Source organism: Hyaena hyaena, unplaced genomic scaffold, assembly GCF_003009895.1.
Source record: "Hyaena hyaena isolate Hyena2069 unplaced genomic scaffold, ASM300989v1 scaffold_777, whole genome shotgun sequence".
NCBI lineage: Eukaryota > Metazoa > Chordata > Mammalia > Carnivora > Hyaenidae > Hyaena > Hyaena hyaena.
Window position 1 is genome coordinate 702037 of NW_024081407.1, and position 23351 is coordinate 725387.

General features: G+C 45.2%; 1 protein-coding gene across 2 annotated transcripts in view; it reads right to left on the reverse strand.

Annotated features, from left to right (window-relative positions):
* Positions 1-23351, reverse strand: part of LAMA1 (laminin subunit alpha 1) — a 167311-nt gene that overhangs the window by 52471 nt on the left and 91489 nt on the right. For both annotated transcript variants that reach the window (XM_039218722.1, XM_039218721.1), the window contains exons 20-33: positions 21321-21427; positions 20823-21003; positions 20091-20227; positions 19025-19261; positions 17245-17388; positions 16552-16731; positions 14928-15113; positions 14258-14385; positions 13494-13614; positions 9732-9869; positions 4529-4650; positions 2258-2344; positions 1770-1963; positions 1168-1310 (exon numbers count right to left, since the gene is read on the reverse strand). In XM_039218722.1, coding sequence (XP_039074653.1) covers positions 1168-1310; positions 1770-1963; positions 2258-2344; positions 4529-4650; positions 9732-9869; positions 13494-13614; positions 14258-14385; positions 14928-15113; positions 16552-16731; positions 17245-17388; positions 19025-19261; positions 20091-20227; positions 20823-21003; positions 21321-21427 — 2105 coding nt within the window. The remainder of the gene's footprint in view (positions 1-1167; positions 1311-1769; positions 1964-2257; positions 2345-4528; positions 4651-9731; positions 9870-13493; positions 13615-14257; positions 14386-14927; positions 15114-16551; positions 16732-17244; positions 17389-19024; positions 19262-20090; positions 20228-20822; positions 21004-21320; positions 21428-23351) is intronic.

Genomic DNA, 23351 nt, shown 5'->3' on the forward strand with positions numbered 1-23351 from the left:
AGCGGAAAAGAAATTTAAACGCTGCTTGCTTGCTTTTTTTTGGAGAACTTTTTCATCTTTCAAAAACATTTTTTTTTTCCATTTCAGGAAAAATAATGTGAAAACACATCTCTGAGAGTTCCCTAACCTCTCTTTATGGCCATTAAGTCTATAGAGAAAAGACGAGATGGTTGAAGCAGCCATATTCACACACACGCCTAAGCTTTTATCTTACACCAGGCATTCAGGAATGACTATGCTTTTCATTACCTCCTGACACAGTAAATTCACTATCTCAAGCTCTAATGTGTAGGTTTTAAGCAAAATTAAGAATTGCATTTTTTCCCATTAGAATTAAAAATGCTACAGTAGCATGCTGTCCACTAAGCCAATTTCTTAACTTTCCATCCCTTTTTTGGACCCAGATCCTGTGTGACTAAACATAAAACTATGATTTACTCCCAGAGATGTTTAGATACCCTTCTGGGGAAGAGAAACTTTTGTGCCCTACAAACCTAGCTAAGAATAATACATTTACAGAAAACAGTTGACTGCCAGCATACTCCAGCATTAAAGAAGACACTGTTTGCTTCCTGTATTGGTATTAGGACAGCTGCTTTCAAACATCCACAGATCTGTCATAAAGAGGTGCAAATGGACTTGTCTTACCCCAAAAGGCACAAGGACCGGACTGTGGGGAGGAATTTTTATGGAGGCATTTATGGGACAAGTCAACCAATTTATTTTTTATTTATCTTTTTAATTTAAAAAAACTTTTTAAATGTTTGTTTTTGTGAGAGAGACAGAGTGGGAGTGGGGGAAGGGCAGAAAGAAAGGGAGACACAGAATCTGAAGCAGGCTCCAGGCTCTGAGCAGTCGGCACAGAGTCTGACGCGGGGCTCGAACTCATGGACTGCGAGATCATGACCTAAGCCACGAAGTCAGACACTTAGTCGAGTGAGCCACCCGGGTGCCCCACAAATCAAACAATTTAGAGTGGTCCCACAAGGAAACAGGTTAGTGTGTGGACGATAAGTCCCTGATTACACTGCAGGAAGCCTAGACGCCGGGAATGAGACTCCCGCCCTGATGAGGAAGACGGACAGAATGACAGAATACTGTCCCCACTGACTCTCCCATCTCTCAGTGACATAGGTTTCTACCCATCTCCGCATTCCCAGTACCTACCCGGAGATATTTCGTTGTATTTTCCAGGTCTGACAAAATTCCAGACGGGACAGGGATCACGCCAGTGAGGTTCACGGAAAGGATGGTGTTCCCAATCTTATCTAAGTCATTCAGCAGCACACCCACACATTCATCATCACAAGCTAGAAGGGAAAGAAAGTTGAACTTGATGCACATTTTCTCTGGATCTGCACGAGCCATTCTGCAGTAATGACAGCCATGGGCAGAGAACATTCTCCCGCCACCTGTGTGACAGAAGGGAGGCAGGAAGTACTGAGCCCCTATTCTCAGACGATGCCTTTAAGCCTCAAATCAGACCAGTGACTTCCCTGGGGTCACACAGAAAGAAACAGCTGATGCCCAGCATGGATCTGAGGCCAGGTGTGTGTTTCCTTCTGCTGCTCCAAACTTCACAGTGCATTTGCTCATCTTTGACTTGGACGGATGGCAATGAACTCCAAACGTATTTCCTCTCAGAGCCTTGTCTGTCATATCCTCAGATAGCTCGCTGACACACCTACTTTATCCTGCCGATGCCATGACAGGGAAAAATTTGAGAGAGAGAAAAATCTCTGTACATTTAGAGGAGGAAAAATACCCACAAACACAAAAGCTTTCCAGCAGAATGTGCCTCGGTTCGCATTCGTCGCACCGGAGCCCTGTGGCGCCTGGCCTGCAGACACACTGCCCGGACCTGCGGTCACAGTTGCCATGGACAGAGCCACTGGGGCTGCAGTCACACCGTTGGCAAGTGCCACCCAGCGCTCGAGGGTTCCCGTGATAGCCTGAGGAGCACCTGCAGGAAGGTATACACAGTAGTATCAACACCAGCAAGTCCGTATATCACACCAGCCCTCGTTCAAGGAAGGCGAGCATTGCTGCCAAATAAAATACAGAGAACGCAAGCCCATTTACCTCACTCTACATTGTATGTAGATGCTGTTTTGGAATAAAATAAGGTCCCGTATCGGTCACGCACGTCCACACCGATAACGTCTCCCAAATCACATTAGTAAATACGCCCTGTACGCGTCAACGGGGCAGACGCGCCTAGCAATTTCCACGCATGGTAACCAACCCCCCAGGGTACCTTTCACAGTACTGTCCTTCGTAGCCCAGACTGCAGGCGTCGCAGCGGAAATCGTGATCACCTTCCAAGACGCAAGTGGGACTAAAACTAGAAGAAAAAAAATCGTTTTTTGAATTCTCAGATCTTCAAATCTTCCTTATGGGATTTACTCATCACTCTGAGGATACTCCCTACTGCTCTGAAGGTTAAGTGCTTACACCAGACAGACAACCTTTTTAGGACTTAAAATCTACTGGGGGTCAAAAGAAGGAAAACAAACATGTGACCAACACTATCGCATGCATCTCTCGTATCCAAAAGATACTCCTCGCACGTCCGCTCAGTGACAACCGTGCGTGCACAGGGGCAAATAGGCAGATTGCAACAAACCTGCACCATCGCATGCATTTCAACAAATTAGTCACCAAACAAGAACGTTTTCCAGGTGGAAAGGGTCTTGTTCTGAGGTTGAAGGGCATTATCACCTGGCTTATTAGATGGAAAGGGGACTGGAGAGAGCTGTACAAGCCCGTGAGCAAGCACGGGAGGCTGCCACCTGACCAGCGCTGGTGGCTGGAACTGACTAGAAAGGAGGCAAGGAGGAAAAGCAGAGAGGAAGTTCTGCACAGGGGAGTGGGCACCATCTGTAAATAAATGAACCCAAGGACAGGGAGCCATGTGATGGGCCATTAGGAGCAAAATGACAGAGCCGTTCAAAATTTAATAATCCTCTCAGATCTCAGGGATTTCAGCTTTTGGATACTTCAACCTCTGCTGCCACATTTTAAATTACCCGTGCCCCTTGCGCCATCTACAGGCTAAATTTGGTACCTGCAACCTGCTGGAAAAAGCCTCTGGGGTAGCCCGGTATTTTTGACAGGTAGGAGTTTCTGGAAAGTGTGACAGGGTTCTGGGTCAGCCCCATTTCAGTTTGGACTTATTTTTCCTCCTTAGAGACTAAAGGAACAGACTTTGTGGAAACAAGACATAAGCAAAGTAAAGCATGTCTGTGAGGGTCTCTCAGATGCAGAGCTCATAGAGATATCCACACCCGTCTCACTACCGTGCACCTGGGGGGTGGGGGGGGCTAGAACCTTTTTAGATTGAAGAAGTAAAATATCCAAAAGTATGCAAATGTGCAAGCTAGAAGGTGAAACGTGGACATGGAAGGAGCTATCTATATGTATATGGGCACACAGGTAGATATGAATTTTTTCCATGTTAGCATATTCTACATTCAGTTACATAGTTTAATTGCCCCTTTTGCCAATTAGGTACCTACAGATATACCTTATTCTTAGTGTTAGTCCCAGATTTCATTGTAGCTGTGTACCACGATATATAAAAATCAGTTCCCTGTAAGTAGATATTTCATTTCCCCTGTGATTGCTTACAAGTATAAGCCATGTCAAAATATATCTATCTTTGCACACACGTGCAAGTATTTCTATAGCATTGATTACAGAAGTGGAATTAAGGAGTCAAAATCTATATATATATTTTAACCCAAAAAGTTCACTAGTAATAACTATAAATTTTAGGGTGCCTGATAGTTCAGAAGGGAAGCTTCTCCCTTGGCACTCCACCAAGCATTACTTACTTGGAAACAATAAGAGAAGACTAAAGCAATGATTGAAAAGAAAACTTCATTTTAGTCTACCATAAGTTGGTATTCGATCTGTACACATTCCATGCCTTGTCAAATATTCTAAGCAATGATGAAATGTTATTTATGAATTACAATTTCATGTAAACAAAAGAGGTCTCATAGATATTCCAATATCCATATCAAATCTCTGGTTCTTTTTGGTGTTCGGATAATTCTAATGTGAGCATCACGAGTTCAAGGCAGAAGCTAGCCTCGATCTCATGACTAGAGCATTTCTGCATTTCATCGGTTCACCAGCATAAACAAATCCTAACCCCCCGTCCCTTACATTAAACAGGAATGGAATATTTTGTATCGATATTCATAAGATTAATAACAACTCATCTCCAGGTACGCTGGATATAGAGGCTGGAAGCTAAAATTCTTCTTCAGAAAATAAAACCTGAAAGTACTTTATTTCATGGGTTCCTTCTAATACTCCAATCCCAACACAGATACTTCGCTTTGGGAAAGATTCTCTTCAAATGCTGTACTAATGAACACATTCTCTTAAAATCAGCCTTTCTCAACACACAGGGTATTAGTCGACACAGGCCACACCAAGAGCCTGGAACCCACAGCCGGGAATGGAAGCAGCCCCAGCTTCAGGGCACAGGTGTGCGCGTGCACCTGTGCGGGCTCACCTGGCAGGCGGGCTGCGGGGACAGGCGCACACGGAGCAGTCGCTGGCTGAGCCAGTCACCTTCCCGAAGTACCCAGGGGCACACACGTCACAGTGGTCACCGGCGGTGCCATGGCTGCAGTTCTGGATCCCCGTGTTTCATGAGGAGAAGAAAATAATGGATAATTGTTAGAAATCATCTTTACCTGGTAATACCTAAGCAAGCCACGGTCTGTCAAGTAGTACTTTTATTATTATTATATTATTATTATTGGAGGAAGAGCATTTTTTTGTCCTTTTTTTTAATATTTATTTTTACTTATTTTGAGAGAGAGATAGAGAGAGATAGCCAGTGCGGGGGGTGGGGGCAGAAAGGGCGGGGGAAGAGAGAGAGAGAGAGAGAGAGAGAGAATCCCAAGCAGGCTCCACGACATCACCACAGAACCTGATGCAGGGCTTGATCCCACAAATAGAGATCACGATCTGAGCTGAAATCAAGAGCCAGGCGCTTAACCTACTGAGCTACCCAGGCTCTCCTCTTCTTTTTTTTTTTTAAACTTGGAAATACTGCCCACTCTGGCCTGCATTCATCATAATGAATACAGCCTAGAAATTAGCAATACATTCTTAAGGAAAACACACACACATACAACATGTATACACACGCAGGGCTTCCAGAAGCAACCAGCTTTCAGTTCCTTAAAATATGGATCTAAAAGATATACTAACTCAGAAAAAAGTTTTGAAGCACATTGGTTTTACACATAGTTGGGGTTCACTGATCTCACGTGAGGGGCTGAAAGAACAAAAGTGAACAGACAGACGATTTAGGAAACGGGGAAGAACATGCTGAGCTTTATTTAGAGCGCCACCAACAGATCCTTGCAATAAGCAAGTCATTTCTAGTTACACTGTATGTCGTCATTTTGATGACACGTCTTATGATCCACCCTTTAAAAAAGTTTTTGAATCTAAAAGAACAAATAACTGTTGACATCCATTTCCAAGGTGAAATCTGCTTTGGCCCAGTTGGCTCCCTGGCCACCCAGGCCCTGGGCACTGGATTCCGTGTGGGACGTGGGGACAAAAAGACAAGAGAGGTAACACTGGCAAACAGAAGCCGACTTTATTCTTGGCAGCCAGAGAGGACATACAAAGACACCTTTTTAGGCGTCTGAAACATTACTTTTAAGACCCTGTTGATTAAAAATATCCCAGTATTTTCGGTTTTGAAATTAGATTCCTATTTCACCCGGTGAAAGTAGATTTTACTGGGATCCCTATGGCTCCTAATAGCGCGATCTCCTTAGAAGTAAAATTTGCAACCTCTCTCTTAAAAAGAACATGTGTTAAGCTTCTTGTTTTGTTTTAATGATACACAATATAAATCTGATGAAGAATAAATAGAAGATGGTGAGGAAGGATTGATCAGATTTCCTGGTGTTCACTGCTGCCGCCCACTCCAGCATTAAAAACTCCCCAAATCCACAACAGATTGTGAGCTTCCTGGGTTTCAAGATCCTAGAGAAATGAAGACATGCTGTCCCCAAAGAGTGGCTGGGAAGTGACAACCTGTTGTCAACTGATATGGAGGGTGAGTTACGTGCCGTGAGACCTGCACACAAAAGGCTGGTCAGTTTTTCAATCATAAAAGCATTTTAAGTGGTATCTCGTGGAAGGGTGAACCCAAGGAATGGAACTCCATGGATACCATGGTGGTCCTCAGTCTCTGGCCCTTTCCAGGTCAACTGTCTGACCAGTCATTTTTAAGATACAATCAAAGTCCCAGTGACAGGAAGAGGGGGGAACACTCTACAGGCTGAGGGACAAAATCAGATCCAAAATGGTCTTGACGCCCACCTACGTGATAATCCATAGGGAGTGCTTAAAAGAGATTTTGTTAAGTAGAAGTGCGCGGTTACACTAAACCACAAGAGACCTCACAAGATGAAGATGGAAGAGGAAAGAGAAGGCCCCATGTTCAAAGAGCGAGGACTCGGGTGTTAAACACGTGGAAAGAGTGGAAGAGTCTTAGTGTCTAGTTTCCTGGCAGAGGCAGCCGTGACCAGGCTGGCAAAACCCATGGGCTGCATTCATGGGCCGCCTCGAGTCAGACAGAGAGGCCCCACCCATACCTGGAGTAAAGGCGCCAGGCTCTGGGCAGGATACTCTAACCTCAGGATGGTGAATGGACTCAACCATTGCATAGAAACATCAGGCATATAAACTAAGGATCTTTGACCAGGAGACTCAGGGCCTTTGACATGTGAAAGAGGAATTTAATGCTTTACAAGTTATTTCTTAGAATATTGCCATCTTTCATGGCCAAATTTGAATTAGTGGTTTGTCTCAATGGCTCCAAAGATTAAAAGTGCACATATAGGTGGACAGGCCAGGGCATTAAATTCCAGGAATGATCAGGGATGCCCAAAGATGAGATGAGCTGCTGTGGGAGTGAGCTCCCCATTGCTGGAGGTGTGAAAACATCCATTAAGTAAGTGCTTGGTGTGAACATTGTAGTTCAGACTTAAGTCATCTTGGAGCATGTGTATCCACTGTTCTGCAAATCTTAACAAATCCAGCCCTGAGCTCTTATGGGCTCCAGGTAACATCTGGCAAGCTTTTCCTCCCAGAGCAGGGAACTGTCCAAAAGCTATCTGTCTTCATTGATGCTGGTGACACTCTCACCACAATCTTTTCCTGGATTGGGGTAAGCCGGATGCATTCTTTCTTGGGTACGAATCAACAGGTCAGTTGCTGATCTTAGAACTTTGTTCTGTGAATTTGCACCAGGAAAGGCTGGGTAATAATTTAATGTCCTAAAAGTACCTCATCTTGTTAAAATAGTTAGCTGTACCAAGGAAAGGTGCAGCATGAAAGAACTGATAAACTTAAATAAACATTTTTAAAAATTTTACTTGAGAGAGACAGAGCACGAGTGGGAGAGGGCAGGGAGAGAGGGAAATACAGAATCCAAAACAGGCTCCAGGCCCTGAGCTGTCAGCCCAGAGCCGGGCACGGGACTCAAACTCATGAACCACGAGATCTTGAGCTTCAAGGACTGAGCCACCCACGAGCCCCAGACCTGACCAACTTCTTTAAATGTCCATGAGACCTTTGTCCCCATGACTGGCCAAGGGACCCTCCCAGCTAATTGCATCTCGGTTTAAGTTGCCTGAAATCAATTCTCCTTAAATCCTTAAATGAGATTTTCTCATTTTCTTGATTAGGACCTTACTGTTGCCTGGAGCATGAGCTGATTAAAGTGAATAAATTTTTTTTAATAGTGTTGCAGCTATCTGCATCTTCATTAAGTCCATTTTACCTGGTAGAACTGGAATAATTCTTTAATTCCACACCTATAATGGAGTTGCCAAAGGTTAATAGATATCTTTTTAATTGAGGGACTCCCTGCTGTGCTGCGGCATTGAAATTCACCTGCAACAGTTCAGCCACGTCCCCAGTGCAAATGACCTTTAAATGCCACATAAGAAAAATGCTTCCAGACAGAAGAAGGCAGATCTAGAGTGGTGCATGCCAGTTGGGAGCCCCCCACCTCCCCCGGTCCTAATTTCCCTGTCCTGTTCCTGTGCCTAAGCCCACCTGGGAGTGCTCAGGCTTCAGGTGTGTCTTTCTCGGCGGGCTGCTCACTTCCCTTCAGGGAGTTATTTTACCTGAGGTAAGTTAGTCTTGGCACAATTTATACGAGTTACCAATGTTTCTCCAAGAATTAGGATTTTAAAAATGAGATTTCCAGAGTTAGGGAAAGAATATCAGATTATTCTAGGTTATCAAGAAGGCCCTGTCAGCTTCAGTGAAATCACAGACCCAAGAGTTTGCCCTCAGTCAAGACCTCAAGACTTCCATCTGGCCAGTTTGTTCCTTTCTAGTGATGAGAATTCTCCTTAGGTTTCCAGGACCAATCTTGGTCTAAGGGGTTAGAAGGAGAACCCCAGGTCCCAAACGGCACCGCTTAGGCCAAAACACCAAACTGGACCTAATACCTACCCTGACTCAACCTCCCCCAGAAATGTATTTAACCAGTCAGTCAGGAGTTTTCTGATCAGCACCAGTGAGGTAACCAGTCACGTGGGCCCTCCTCTATCCCGGAAAAGGAAGGGGGAGGTAATCCACCTAATCAGACCCCCTGCCCCTCCCCCTAAGGGAAAGTGACCTTGCCCGGAACAATCCTTTTTTTTTTTTTTTTTTAAATATATTTTTTTATTTATTTCTAGGAGAGAGAGAGAGACAGCGTGAGCAGGGGAGGGTCAGAGAGAGAGGGAGACACAGACTCTGAAACAGGCTCAAGGCTCCGAGCTGGCAGTCAGCACAGAGCCCGACGCGGGGCTCGAACCCACGAACTGCGAGATCATGACCTAAGAGAAAGTCGGACGCTCAACCGACTAAGCCACCCAGCCGCCCCCTTTTGTTTTTGAAAATAACTTCCTTGCCCCCCTCCCTCCTAAAAAATTTCTATTCTGTACAACTCCAGAGACCCCCTCTACGTGATGGATGGGACTGCTGCCCAATTCACGAATCCCTCAGTAAAGTCAGTTATAGCCTCAACTTTTGAATTTTGAATTTTGGTTTTTTAACAAGGAAAAGGTGTCTGAGAAGCAAATGCATACTAAGACATCCAAGAAAAGAAGTATTATTCATTTTTTAAAATTTATTTTTGAGAGAGACACAGAGCATGAGCGGGGGAGGGGCAGAGGGAGAGGAAGACACAGAATCTAAAGCAGGCTCCAGGCCCTGAACTGTCAGCACAGAGCCCGATGAGAGGCTCGAACCCAGAAACCACAGAATCATGACCTGAGCCGAAGTCGGAGGCTTAACAGACTGAGCCACCCAAGATCCCAAAAAATAAGCATTTTTTTTAAAATGCAAGGAGAGAAATAAACTTGTAGGAGTGGCATTAACTTATTTTAAAACCTCCAGCGGACCCACCCAATTCCAGGACACAAAGGTCTCATCTACTTTGACCACAACCACCAGTACTGCAAGTACACGTAACCAATTCCCCAGTTGATGCCCACAAACAGGTTCACGGAACTAAAACTTCTAAAAGATTTTGCACTGACGACATCTGCCCTCTTAGCCAATAAGCATTTTGGAAGGACATTTATGTATGGTTTACTCTCTCTAAACCAAGAAATCGATAGGACTCTGGGCCAGAGATTCAAAGACTCGGTGCCTCCTCTAAGAACCCACACAAACACACGTACCAGACACTTCCCGGTTTCGGGGTCGCAGACATCACTGTGGTTGCTGCAATGGCAGGGCACACAAGGGGCAAGCAGAGGCCGGGGTCCTCGGCCACCACCCTGCGGGATCTCCCCTCTATGGTAACCAGGTGCGCAGTCCTGAGAAGATGCAAAAGGAAACGAACATGATTAAAACAATGGGTGAAGGACTTGTAAGGATTCTGATGCCAATTCCACTTCAGATCCCCAGCTCTGCTCAGTATATTCTGTGACCAGTTCTGTTGTGTGGGTCACCCCCCTCCCCCAAGCAACGTTTGGACACCAGCAGGGTGTCCTACAATTTATTTCTGACACTGAACACCTGGAGGTGGCATCAAAGCTCACAGGTTAAGGGCTCAGTTCTAGAAGTCTGCCCCTCCCCACCAAATCCAAGTTGTCACAAGTCCAGGCTGTCACCTGTGCTTCTGACAATGAGCTACAGACTGGAGGTTCCAACAACTCCCTCCTCGAGCTTGATTTTGCTAGGGTGGAGCCAGAACTAGATCACTGGCTTCTGATAGAAGGATATAACTCAGAAACCACCAGATGGAAGAGATATTGAGGGCATGGTATGGGGACGGGGATTGGAGCTTCCACGTCCTCTGTTGGCTCACCACGTGCCACCAACAAGGAGATTATCTGAACTCTATCCTTGTGGCCTTTAAAAAAAAATGTTTATTTTTGAGAGAGAGAGAGAGAAAGACAGAGTATGAGCCAAGGGAGGCAGAGAGAAAGGGAGATACAGAATCTGACGCAGGCCCCAGGTTCTGAGAGGTCAGCACAGAGCCCAGCATGGGGCTCAAACCCACAAACTGTGAGATCATGACCTGAGCGGAGTCGGACACTTCACAGACTGAGCCACCCAGACACCCCTATCCTTTTGGGTTTTCATGGAGTTTTCCTTACATAGGGCACAATTGAGGAAATCAATGGCCCCTGGAAACTGATTCAAGCTCTAGCCCCTCCTCTGTCCCCTGAGGTCTGGCGATAAGACTGAAAGTTCTCCCACATGCTGGGTTCTTCTGGTGACCAGCCTCCATCCTTACAGGACCTAGGAACTTTCCAAAAGTCACCTTATTCATATAACAAGAGACACATTTACAGATCTCATCACTTAGGAAATTCCAAGCATTTAAGAACTGTGTGCTAGATGGCACAGAAACAGACACTCAGATCAATGGAACAGAATAGAGAACTCAGAAAAGGACCCACAAACATATGGCCAACTAATCTCTGACAAAGCAGGAAAGCATATCCAATGGAATAAAAACAGTCTCTTCAGTAAGTGGTGCTGGGAAAACTGGACAGCGACATGCAGAGAAATGAACCTGGACCACTTTCTTACACCATACACAATATAAGCTCAAAATGGATGAAAGACCTAAATGTAAGACAGGAAGCCATCAAAATCCTTGAGGAGAAATCAGGCAAAAACCTCCTTGACTTCCACCACAGCGACTTCTTACTCAACACATCTCCGGAGGCAAGGGAAACAAAAGCAAAAATGAGCTATTGGGACCTCATCAAAATAAAAAGCTTCTGCCCAGCGAAGGAAACAATCAGCAAAACTAAAAGGCAACTGACAGAATGGGAGAAGATAGTTGCAAATGACATTTCAGATAAAGGGTTAATATCCAAAATCTGTAAGGAACTTATCAAACTCAACACCCAAAAAACAAATAATCCAGTGAAGAAATGGGCATAAGACATGAATGACACTTCTCCAAAGAAGACAACCTGATGGCCAACCGACACATGAAAAAAATGCTCAACATCACTCATCATCAGAGAAATACAAATCAAAACCACAATGAGACACCACCTCACACCCGTCCGAATGGCTGACGTTAACAACTCAGGCAACAACAAATGTTGGCGAGGACACAGAGAAAGAGGATCTCTTTTGCACTGCTGGTGGGAATGCAAACTGGTGTAGCCACTCTGGAAAACAGTATGGAGTTTCCTTAAAAAAATTAAAAATAGAACTACCCTACGTCCCAGCAATTACACTACTAGACATTTATCCAAGGGATATCGGTGTGCTGTTTCAAAGGGACCCATGCACCCCAATGTTTATAGCAGCACTATCAACAACAGCCAAAGCATGGAAAGAGCCCAAATGTCCATCAATGGTTGGATATACGGATGGCACACACACACACACGCACACACACACACACACACGCACACACACACACACACACACTGAAGTATTACTCGGCAATCAAAAAGAATGAAATCTTGCCATTTGCAACTATGTGGATGGAACTAGAGCATATTAGGCTAAGCAAGATTAGTCAGAGAAAGGCAAATTATGACTTCACTCACATGAGGACTTTAAGATACAGAACAGATGAACATAGGGGAAGGAAAGCAAAAATCATAAAAACAGGGAGGGGGACAAAACATAAGAGACTCTTAAATACAGAGAACAAATAGAGGGTTATTGGAAGGGTTGTGGGACGGGGGATGGGCTAAATGGGTGAGGGGCATTAAGGAATCTGCTCCTGAAATCATTGTCGCACTCTATGTTAACTAACTTGGATGTAAATTTAAAACATAAATTAAAATAAGCACAAAAGTAAATAAATAAATCTTCAATGGAATTCATGAGAAAATAATTGTAGGATTACAGTTATCAGATTACAACTGAAAAATATTTTGAATTGTCATTTGTAAGATTTCAAAGATAATTTTATATGAATCGTATGATGTCTGAATTATATCTCAATAAAGCTGTTACAGAAAAGCTAAAATAAATACAGAACTCTGTGCTAGGAATTGGGGATAAAGACCAAATATCTATTTCTTCTTATGAATCACAGTGTCACAACTTGAATAAACATTTCTCCAAAGAAGATACAAGCGGCTAATAAGCACCTGAGAAGGTGTTCAAGCTCACCAATCATTAGGGAACTGCAAATCAAAATCACCATGAGATACCACCTCATGCCCACCAGGATAACTACCATCAAAAAACCAGAAAACAATAAGTTGTCAAGGATGCGGAAAAAGCGGGCCCCTCATGCACCATGGGTGGGAATAGAAAATGGTGCAGCACTGTGGAAAACAGTATGGCGGCTCCTCAAAACGTTAAAAACAGAACTACCACATGACCGAGCAATGCTACCTTTGGGTATAAACCCCAAAGAATTGAAATGAGGGTTCTGGAGACATATTTGGGTAGCTATATTCACAACAGGCAAAATGAGTCAATGCAGCATCCACTGACAGATGAATTAACAAGAAAACTGTGGTGTATGCATACAGTGGAATAGTATTCAGCCTTCAAAAGGAAGCAAATTCTGATACATGCCACAGCATGGATGCAATCAGAAGACAGGAGGCTAGCCAGTCACAAATGAGAAATACTGCAGGATTCCATTTAACTGAAGGACCTAGTGTGGGTAGAATTCACGCAGAAGGGAAGGTGACTGCCAGGCCTGTGGGAAGGGAGACGGGGGAGTTCCCGTTTAATGGGTACAGATTTTCAGTTTTGCAAGTCGAAGAATCCTGGGGTTTGGTGGTACAACAGTGTGAATGTACTTAATGCTACTGAATGATACACTTAAAAATGGTTAAGATTTAACCAAAATTTGTGTTTATGCATATTTGACCATAATTAAGTTTTTTTAAAGAGAGAAATTATACAATACATACAAATTCCGATCATCACTGGGAGTTGTTTTAACAAGTGGATTTCCATTCAGAACCAGGTAATGGGTCTAAGTACCGTGTCCCTACCTGACAGGAGAACCCAGCCGTGCCAGGGGGACAGAGACACTTCTCTAAACGGGATGCCACCTTCCGTCCCGGGGGCAACTTTTCCACCTTTCTGCCAACCTCCATGGAAATATTCGAGATTCTGTGAAACCGTGAAATGTGAGAGGGGATGTGAATATGTAAAAAGACACTTTCTAGAGACCTAGCACATTACATAATGAATTTGCTCATATATTAAACCGGAGCTTTCCTGCCGGGTTGAGAGTAGCTCCTACATGATTATAAAGGGAATGTGTAAAAGCCCATCAGTACTGTCATTACACAGTGAAGGTCCCCAGCCGCCATCTTACACCTGACAAGTGATGTTCCAGAAAGCACACCTAGAACAACCCCGGAAGTACTAGTTTGGTCATAACTTAGCAGCTTTCTTTATGGGATAAGTACTAAACCAGCAGGTGACAGCATTCTTGATGTGTCATTACAAAGAAACAGCATTTCAGTTCAAGGGCAGAAGATGGCAGAACTGTTTTGTTTTGTCTTTATATTTCATCCTCAGCTAAGATTTCACCATTATGTACTCATATTTTATATCCATATTAATTGGAGGATGAATAATTGAGGTCATTTTCCACACATTTCACAATATTAATATTTAATAAAGTTTTGGTGAGGAGCACAGATATATGTAGACTAATAAATATATGAAGTAATAAGGATGAATCAAATCTCTTCGGTTTGGTTTCAAATTTTAAAAAATCTGTTTCGCTCTAGAAGATTCCAAGTACCTGCTTTGCTGTAATCCTTGACCATAAGATGCTTTGATGAGGATGTACTCGATGTTGCTTAGAACAGACATGAAATCAGAGCGTGTGACAGGTTTTTCAGAAACAGAGTTAAAATATCTCCAAAAATTCTGTGGGGGGAGAAACACAATTCGATTACATCCAGGTTACAAATCCTCAGGTGCTTGTGAACTTATTCTTTTATAAATTCTCCAGAAGTGAGCCCAGTCCCGTGCATGAGCACGAGCATAACGGAGGCAGTGTCCTGTCACCTCCTGGGGCGGCAGTGACACCAGCCTCGTTTGTCAGCAGACAGGTGTCATCTACAGCAGATGAATGGTGAACCATCCACAGACCTCTACTGGGTGAGAGAGCACACACCTGCCCGGTCCAAGCAAGTCCAGACCTTCGCACCATTACGTCCACTCAGGGGGAGGCTCAGGTATCACGATGAACGATTTAGGGTGCAATTTTGCCCCCAAATTAACACAAACCTAATATCCAGTTTTTGAGAACATGAAATTTTAATCATTTTTACAAATCTTGCCAAACCCGATGGAATTTCGATCTCCAGGTCTTCTGGCTGGCTCTCCTAATGGCTCCCTGTCATTCCACTGCACCCAGTGCTAACTTCACACCGTTAAGGGACATATGCGAAAAGGGTCACCATCACCTCTTTCATTCCCACTTCTTGGTCTTGCCACACTCCGTTCTCCGGTGCTGCCACATCCACATAAATGACTTGCTTTCTGGTCCGGCCTCCTCTGATGAGCACTTGGGGCTCAAGGTTGAAGGTGCCCATGCCATTGGAAGAATAGAAGGCCACACTGTACTTCAGTCTGCCACCATAGGCCAGGAGCTGTGGGACAGTAAATGGCTTACATCTCTGACATGCGCTGGTTTATTTTCATCACAAGCCTACTGCCATTTGAAAGAAATCCTGCATCTTAAAACTACATCACATGGGTGGAATAGGTTTTCTGGAATTTGCTTCCTTCTAATTCGACTTAATTATGGATTATTAGGTTGACTCAAGCTATAGTTCTTTCTTTTTTATGTTTACTTATTTTGAGAGAGAGAGAGCACAAGCACATGCAGAGGCCAACTCAGGGCTCGAACCCATGAAACCATGCCATCACGACCTGAACCAAAATCAAGAGCAGGATGCTTAACCAACTGGGTTACCTAGGCACCCCAGTTCCTTTTTTTAAAGTAAGTGATGTTTTAACAGGTTCTTTTTGTTTGTTTGTTTAAATGGAGGCATGCTCGGCATGTAAAAAGCTGTACCTATTTCCATTGTACAGCTCAGCGAGTCTGGGAATGAGTATACACCTGTGAGGCCACCACCCTCATCGAGGCTACAGACATGGCCATCACCTCCCAGAACTTCCTCTTGACGCCACCCATGGAGGTAAGCGCCAAAGTAACAAATCTGTGGTGTAATAGTCCTCATTATTTTCAAGCTCCTTTGAATTAAAAAGGACCTACAGCTATAGGAACACTGGATACATATTTGCAAATTTTAATGTTTTTTATTGTTGTTTTGTTTTTTTATTTCTGAGAGAGAGAGACAGAGACAGCATGAGCAGGGGAGGGTCAGAGAGAGAGAGAGGAAGACACAGAATCTAAAACAGACTCCAGGCTCTGAGCTAGCTGTCAGCACTAAGCCTGATGCAGGGCTCGAACCCATGAACCGTGAGATCATGACCTGAGCCGAAGTCGGACACTTAACCAACTGAGCCATCCAGGCAGCCCCATATTTGCAAATTTTAAAGATCTGGGCTAATTCACACACACACTCTGAAATTTATTTAAACAAAAATGTGAGTGAGGGCTTCACTACTCTGTTACAGTAGGTTGTAAACCCCGCCCTCACCCAACAACTGGTGATTTCTTAAGAAGAAACACAGCATCTAGGTTGCCTTGAGCTTACATTAATAACAATGAAAAATCCTTGTGAAAGGAGAAAGAGAGAGAGAAAGAAGAGAGAGAGGGGAGACACAGAATCCAAAGCAGGCTCCAGGCTCTGAGCTAGCTGTCAGCACAGAGCCCGATGCGGGGCTCAAACCCACGAACTGGGAGATCATGACCTGAGTTGAAGTTGGACACTTAACTGACTGAGCCACCCAAGCACCCCATGGGGGGATTTTGCTAAGAGTTGAACTTCTCCATCCCCACTTAGAAGAGTGAACTAATAACCCCCTGGGTTAATGGTAGGCTAACACAGCCCATTGTGAATTTGGAGACCAGAGTCTCCCAGGAAGTGCGGACCAGTTCTAGGCTGGGCGGGGCCTCACCTGGTCTCCCTGGAAGCGCTCTGGCAGCCTCCAGTAAAAAGGCTCCGTGTGGACATGCTGCCTGACAGTCACGGCGTCCAGGAGGATGTCAGGAGCCTGGTAATACACGCCCTGGGTCGTGCCCCTGAGGTTGCTCTGCGAAACCACACGCAGGAGAGGCTGACGGGAGCCCAGAGTTATCTAGTCATGGAAGGAAAGAAAAACACACCTTAGGACACGAATTCAAGCCCCACCTCTGATGTGCCAGATTCTACCACCGTTTCACAGACGGGATGGCTTTGTTATTAGAACAGGAATAACAAAGACGTTTCCTTCAAACTCAACCGTCTGGGGGAAGATGCAAATCACACGTGTTTTACACGCTTGCATTTAGGGCAAGCTACTGCTACACTGGGGCGAGAGTCCATCCTATGAAGGAGGCTGCTGTGAGTTGCAGTTTTATCTTCCCTCCAAGTAGAGCTTTCCATAGAGTAGCTAAGAGCAACACTGGGTGCCTTTGGTCCCAGCTTCGTTTATTTCCGTGGGTGGCAGAAAACAGAGCCCCGATTCACAACAAACCCAGATCAGCTTCCTGGAATTTCTGATGCCATCAAAGCAAAGTTTAAAGTACTGGACAGTCTCCCCTGCCGTCATCCAACTTCCATGGCGGGGAGGGCTTTACAAAGAGCAAGTCTTACTGCGTTTGCAACTTACCGGGGTCCTCACGTAACCCTCGAGCTCTGAGCAGACTTGTGACAGCCCGAAGCAGAAGCACGGGGCGCACCCCAGAGGGTCATCAGCGCGGAGGCCGTAGGTGCCGGCTCGACACTCACCACACTGAAGGCCAAACACATTTTCCTAAAGGGGAAAGAGCAACAGACTCGTTTGTTGGTACCTAAAAAAAAGGAGAGATGATTTTGGAACAGGAATGAAATCAGACACAAAAATAATTTTGGAGCAGCAAACGTTTCCAAAATAGCCGTTTCCTTAGGCAAAGCAAGCTCCCTAACCTCAAGGAACACCCACTCTCTGGCGCCCAGAGAGCAGTGATTCCCAAACGCAGCTGACCCTCCGGATCAGCTGGGAAGCCGCGGGCATATATAGACTGCCTGATGAGCCTTTCCTGGAGCGGCCTGACGGTGCCTCCCCAAGGCCCCAGGTGACTCTGATGACCAGTCAGGTGGCGAATCAGGGACCGGGTGATCCCTAGGGCAGGCCCTTCCTGTCCTGTTCGGATGAAAGCTGCTATCACCTGTGTGGTAAGCCAAAAAAACATTCACTGGTGTTTCCATTCCTTCCGGGCCATAGTAACTGCACGAGCTTTCCCTTCCTCATCCTTAGTCACTAATCAGCCCACTACCCTCTCTCTTCCATCTCACCAGCACCTGGAAAAGGATCAGAGGTCGTCAGTTACCTCCTAATCACAAAGCACAGCGGGAAACACAGAATTAAACATGATGTTGAAATCTTACCTGCTGGAACAACAATAAACACAAATTTCCTTCAGTCTGGTCGGCACATACCAAAGAATAATTACCAGCTAGAAAATCACATCTTCTTGAAGCCCTGTGCTACCTGTATATTCAAGATGCTGGCTACTCAGCCAACCGGAACACAACAGAAAACTCAGTGTTTTTCCGTTCATTTCCATCATCTGACACTTAGAATAACCAGTAAAAACCCCACTTTAGAGAACTGTTCTAGAAGAGCCCACACAGCCTTTTAACTCGAAACTAGAAGGTAGTGAGTGCTACAAGAAGGGTCTACAACCCAGCTGCTGATTTCAATACAGCAAAACCTTGCATTGCGAGTAGCCTGTTCTGCGAGCATTCTGCAAGACAAGCAAACATGTCTAGCAAATTTTGACTTGATAAATCAATGTCTTGCAACATGAGTAGGATGTGACGCTGCACGTCACACGATCCCAACTGAGCCAATGGTTCTTCTCTCTCTTTCTCTCCCCCTTGTTCACTGCGGGACTGTGGGTGATCATCAATGCAATATCACATTTCTGCGAAATCTTCCAAAGGAAGCAAAAGCATGTGTCATTGGATAGGCTCCTTGTTAAAGGTGCGTGAAAATAAAAAGCTTCCACTGAGCCAATAGATAGCAGTGATTCCGTTAGTGACCGTGAAAGGCGTCCTACACAATAACCCTCCTCTCTCTTATCTCCCTCACACCAGCCACGAAGCTTTTCAAAGCTGAGTGCAGGTGAATTTGTTCATTTTTCTTTATATGTTGTATTTTCTGTATTATTTTGTATTATACAGTACTGTGGTCATTTTATATGGATATTTTGGGGTTGTAGAACGAATCATCTGAGTTTCCATTATTTCTTATGGGAAATTCGCTTTCATATACAAGTGCTTTGGATTACAAGCATGCTTCCGGAATGAATTATGCTCACAGACCAAGGTCCTACTGTAGCTGAAAGCCCAAAAGTCATAATGATGTGTGCAAGAAGGGGAGAAAGCAGAACGCCAAGGGCCGTTACCTTGCAAGAGCAGGAACCGGTCTCCTCTGCGCAGCTGCAGAGACCCTGTTCCTCATCACAGGTGTCTGCCAAGGTCCCTCTCGGGTCACAGTCACAGGCCACACAGTCTGGAAAGCCTCTGTACCCCTGGGAGCACTGATGGCAGCTGGGGCCACCGAACGCCGGCTTACATCGGCAACGGCCAGTGAGCACGTCGCACTGACGACTGGCTGCCCCAACACCACTGCAATTGCAGGCCTGGAAAAACAAACTCACTAAATCAAAAGGTACCTCTTACATTTTCATCATGTACACGTGCTGGGATTACATTAGAACACTAAGTGTGGGGAAGTGATCTGGGTAAGTGGGTCTCTCTCATTATGGCTCCCCAGATTCACTTTGCCAGGAGCCCAGTGGGAGGCGGTGACTGGATGTCTGTGCCCCGTTGAGGCACATGCACCCTGGGCCCAACCTGTGACCTGAAAGTCAACATCATCTACAAGTCAAAGTCAAGTCTGTTTTCAAAACACAAACTATGTCTCAGTTTACCCAATGAAAGCTACATAGAAAACAGAAATGCTCAAGACTGGATATAACCCTCCAGTAACGTGACATATGCCCTTCTCCTGGAAGAGAGTGTACATGCAGAATACATGTAAGGGGCATCAAAATAAAGGTTTCCAGCCATCGATTCCACAGCTGGTTCTTAAAAAAAAAACTTAGAATGATGTACTTGAAAGGTGCTGCTCCTTCCACGTTGATGCCTGAACCAATCCTGAATTTTAAATCCAAACCACAGAGCTGTTCACTGGGTTAAGGTCAAGTGAATGAATGACAGAGAAGGAACATAACTTGTTCCAGCAAAGGGCTTCCGGTTAAGAAAACACAGACAGGGGCGCCTGGGTGGCTCAGTCGGTTAAGCGGCCGACTTCAGCTCAGGTCATGATCTCGTGGTTCATGAGTTTGAGCCCCGCGTCAGGCTCTGTGTCTGTCTCTCTGTCTCTCAAAAATAAAAATAAATGTCAAAAAAAAAAACAAAACCCCACCAAAAACCAAAAAAAAAAAAAACGCAGAGGGCAGCACACACCTGGCATCCGAGCTCCGGGTCGCGGCCCCAGTATCCGTCCTCACATTCATCACAGGATGCGCCCCGAGTATGAGGAGGGCAGATGCACTCCCCTGATTCCGGGTGACAAGTGTGCAGTGTGTGGGCACAGTCACAGGCTGCAATGAAGGCAGACAGTGTTGTAACACATCAGGGCCATCGTGCGGTTGAAGGGGTCCGAGTTGATGCCACGGGTCATCCCCCTTTTATTAATTATCCCAAACTGTTCTAAACCATTCTTCTAGTTCCTAACAGAGACCTCGTGGTTCCCAAGACTCGTCTGTGTCTCCCGGGAGGTGGCTGTTCCTCCCTGTTAGGAGGCGCTGCTGGAAAAGGGTTAATCGGGACAGATCAACAGAAACAGGTGGGAAGAACAGATACAGCCAATATTTACGGGGCACGTATCGTGTGCCAAATGCCGTGTTAAGGACTTTATACTCAGCATTAAAAATAAGTCCTGGATGGAGATTGTCATTAGCTTCTCTATTTGGCAGATGGAGAAACTAAAGCTAATCGAAGGTCACACAATTAGGAAAGCCTGACCAGAGCTCCTGGACTAATGAAGAATAGGGATCAGGAAACAGAAAAAAGGTATGAAATCTTACACATAAGGGAAAAAGTAAAGGGACGTAACAGAATTCGAAGTCAAAGGAGAGCTCCAAGCAAAGTCTGGAAATTCCTACACAGTCTCAAATAATAAAGTCCAGAACTTACGTGTACAGCCACCGTCCTGAAATGCATAGAAGCCATGCGCACACCTGTCGCACTTTTTCCCAGCTACACCTGGCACACAGGGACACTGGCCTTCCTCCGTGCAGTCATCCGACAGGGAGCCTGACACGCTGCAGTTACAGGGCAGGCACCCACGCCCTGTGTCCAGCCCGTAATAGCCGTGCTGTTTCACAGGAGGGGCAGAATTGGGGAAGCCACAAACACATTTTAGTTAGCCACTAACACTCACGAGAACGTTTCTCAACTCAAACATAGGGTGTTTCATAGAATCATAAAGTGTTCACGACCTCATTCCACCCCCTTGTGAACTGAACACATACTCTGCAGGTAAGGACCCACTGCATTCATCAGCCACCTTCTGGGCATTAGCTCTTTCCGGCTGTCATGAAGTCCATTTCATTGGAACCAATGTTAAGGTAGTGATCATAGACATCGCCGACTCACACTTTAATCGCACGCAGTGACCAGCGGGCATCTTACCGAGCACTGGTCACACTGCCGTCCGGTCACATGAGGTTTGCAGTCACAGACTCCCGTCTCCAAATGGCAGACACCAGAAAGGGAGCCTTTTCCATGGCATGCACAGGCTAACACACACACAAGAGAGACATTTGTGCCCATTTCTGGATACAGTTGTAATAAGATCCCCTAATCCCCAAAGGAACACTTTTAAACATTCATGTTTCAAATCATAAAACTAAATCACTTTACAATAACTTTTAAAGTTTAGTATTTTTCTGAAGAGTAAGCCAGAATAGGGGTGGTGGAAGAAAGCATCGCACAGGAAAACCACTGAAGCTATGAAGATAACAATTAACAAATGATCTTAACCAATTTCATGAATTCCCTGAAATTGTAAAAATGAGCCACCAGTGTTTATTAACAAATCTTCATAAGAAACGGATAATGGAGGTTTCAAAACCCATTGAGCCACCTGCTCTCATTCCAGTCATATAGATATTTAATATTTTAAGGCTCCGTTATAACAATCTAAATAGCTAATTTCATTTCATAGTTTATGTAATGTACTTCCCTGTTCTAAGTCAAGAGTCATTTGTAGCTCTAATGTACTCCGCTTCAGGCCAAACATTTCAATTTATCTACAGTTATAATATTGATGTTTATTTATTTATTTTTAAAAAGAGTTTTAAATGTTTATTTATTTTTGAGAGAAAGACAAGCCGGGGAGGAGCACTGAGAGACATGGAGACGCAGAATCTGAAGCAGGCTCCAGGCTCTGAGCCGTCAGCACAGAGCCCGATGTGGGACTTGAACCCAAGAACCGCAAGATCATGACCTAAGCTGAAGTCAGACGCTCAACTGACTGAGCCACCCGGGTGCCCCAACAGTTATACTATTGATGTTTAAAGCTTCCAAGTCCCTCCCCTTTTCAAAGTGATGCCATTTAACGGCTCCAAGAAATGTTTAATATTTATGGACTATAAATGTTTGATATTTACAGACTAGCTGTCAATATGCATGTCCCTGAAAATATTTCATATGTTCACTGACAAAACACCCTAGAAATGCACACGACTTATGAGCGCTTGCACTCAGGGAATGCGTGCTATCTGTCGTACGGTGTAATGATGCGAAAACAGAAAACCTTCACAAGTTATCTCAAGCGCAAGCACACTTCGTGTTGCAGAGCGGCGGCAGACACAGGACACTGCAAGCCAGAGGCTCAGAAGACAGGTGGCGTAACTGTCTGCGGCAAAGGCACCGAGCTGGTGTTCCCTGGTTTAAGTGGATCCACGATTCACTAGGGGCCCCACTCACCGGAGCCCATTGCTGTAACTCAACTGTGCCCCTGGGGCCTTGTGGACCCAATATCTAGAAAGAGTAAATAGCTGGCCTGCCAGAAGGCCTTTTGCATGCAAATCCAGAGCTCACACCCACAAAGGCCTTCTTCTCAGGCCTTCCCTTCATTTGGGCTCCACCTCCACTATCCCCCCCCCCCCCCCCCCCCCCCCCCCCCCCCCCCCCCCGCCCCTGACGGTTCACCCCAGGGCCACGCCTCAGACAACTAGGGCCGGCTCCCATGCCCCAGAGCCTGCTGAAATGGTTTAAAGTAGCCGATCCTAAACCCGTTTCCCCTGCCTTGCCCCTTCCTTCCTGAGGAAAGCACAACAAAGGCTCTAAAACCACATTTACCCTCCGGACCTACATGGGTGCTTCCTCAGTGCCCGCCCCACAATGCCTTGCTGTGTCCCTTCCTCCTGGCATCCGCTGGCCTTGCCATACCTAAATAATACTGAAACATATGTGTGTGTGTATATATATATATATATATATATACACACACATAATAATAAAACATATGTATATATATATAAAAAGTTTATTTATTTTGAAAGAGAGAGTAGGGGTAGGGACAGAGAGAGAGAGAGAGAGAATCCCAAGCAGGCTCCGCACACTGTCAGTGCAGAGCCCAACATGGGGCTCAAACTTAGGAACTGCGAGATCGTGACCTGAGATCATGATCATGACCTGACTCATAGCCCACTCCCT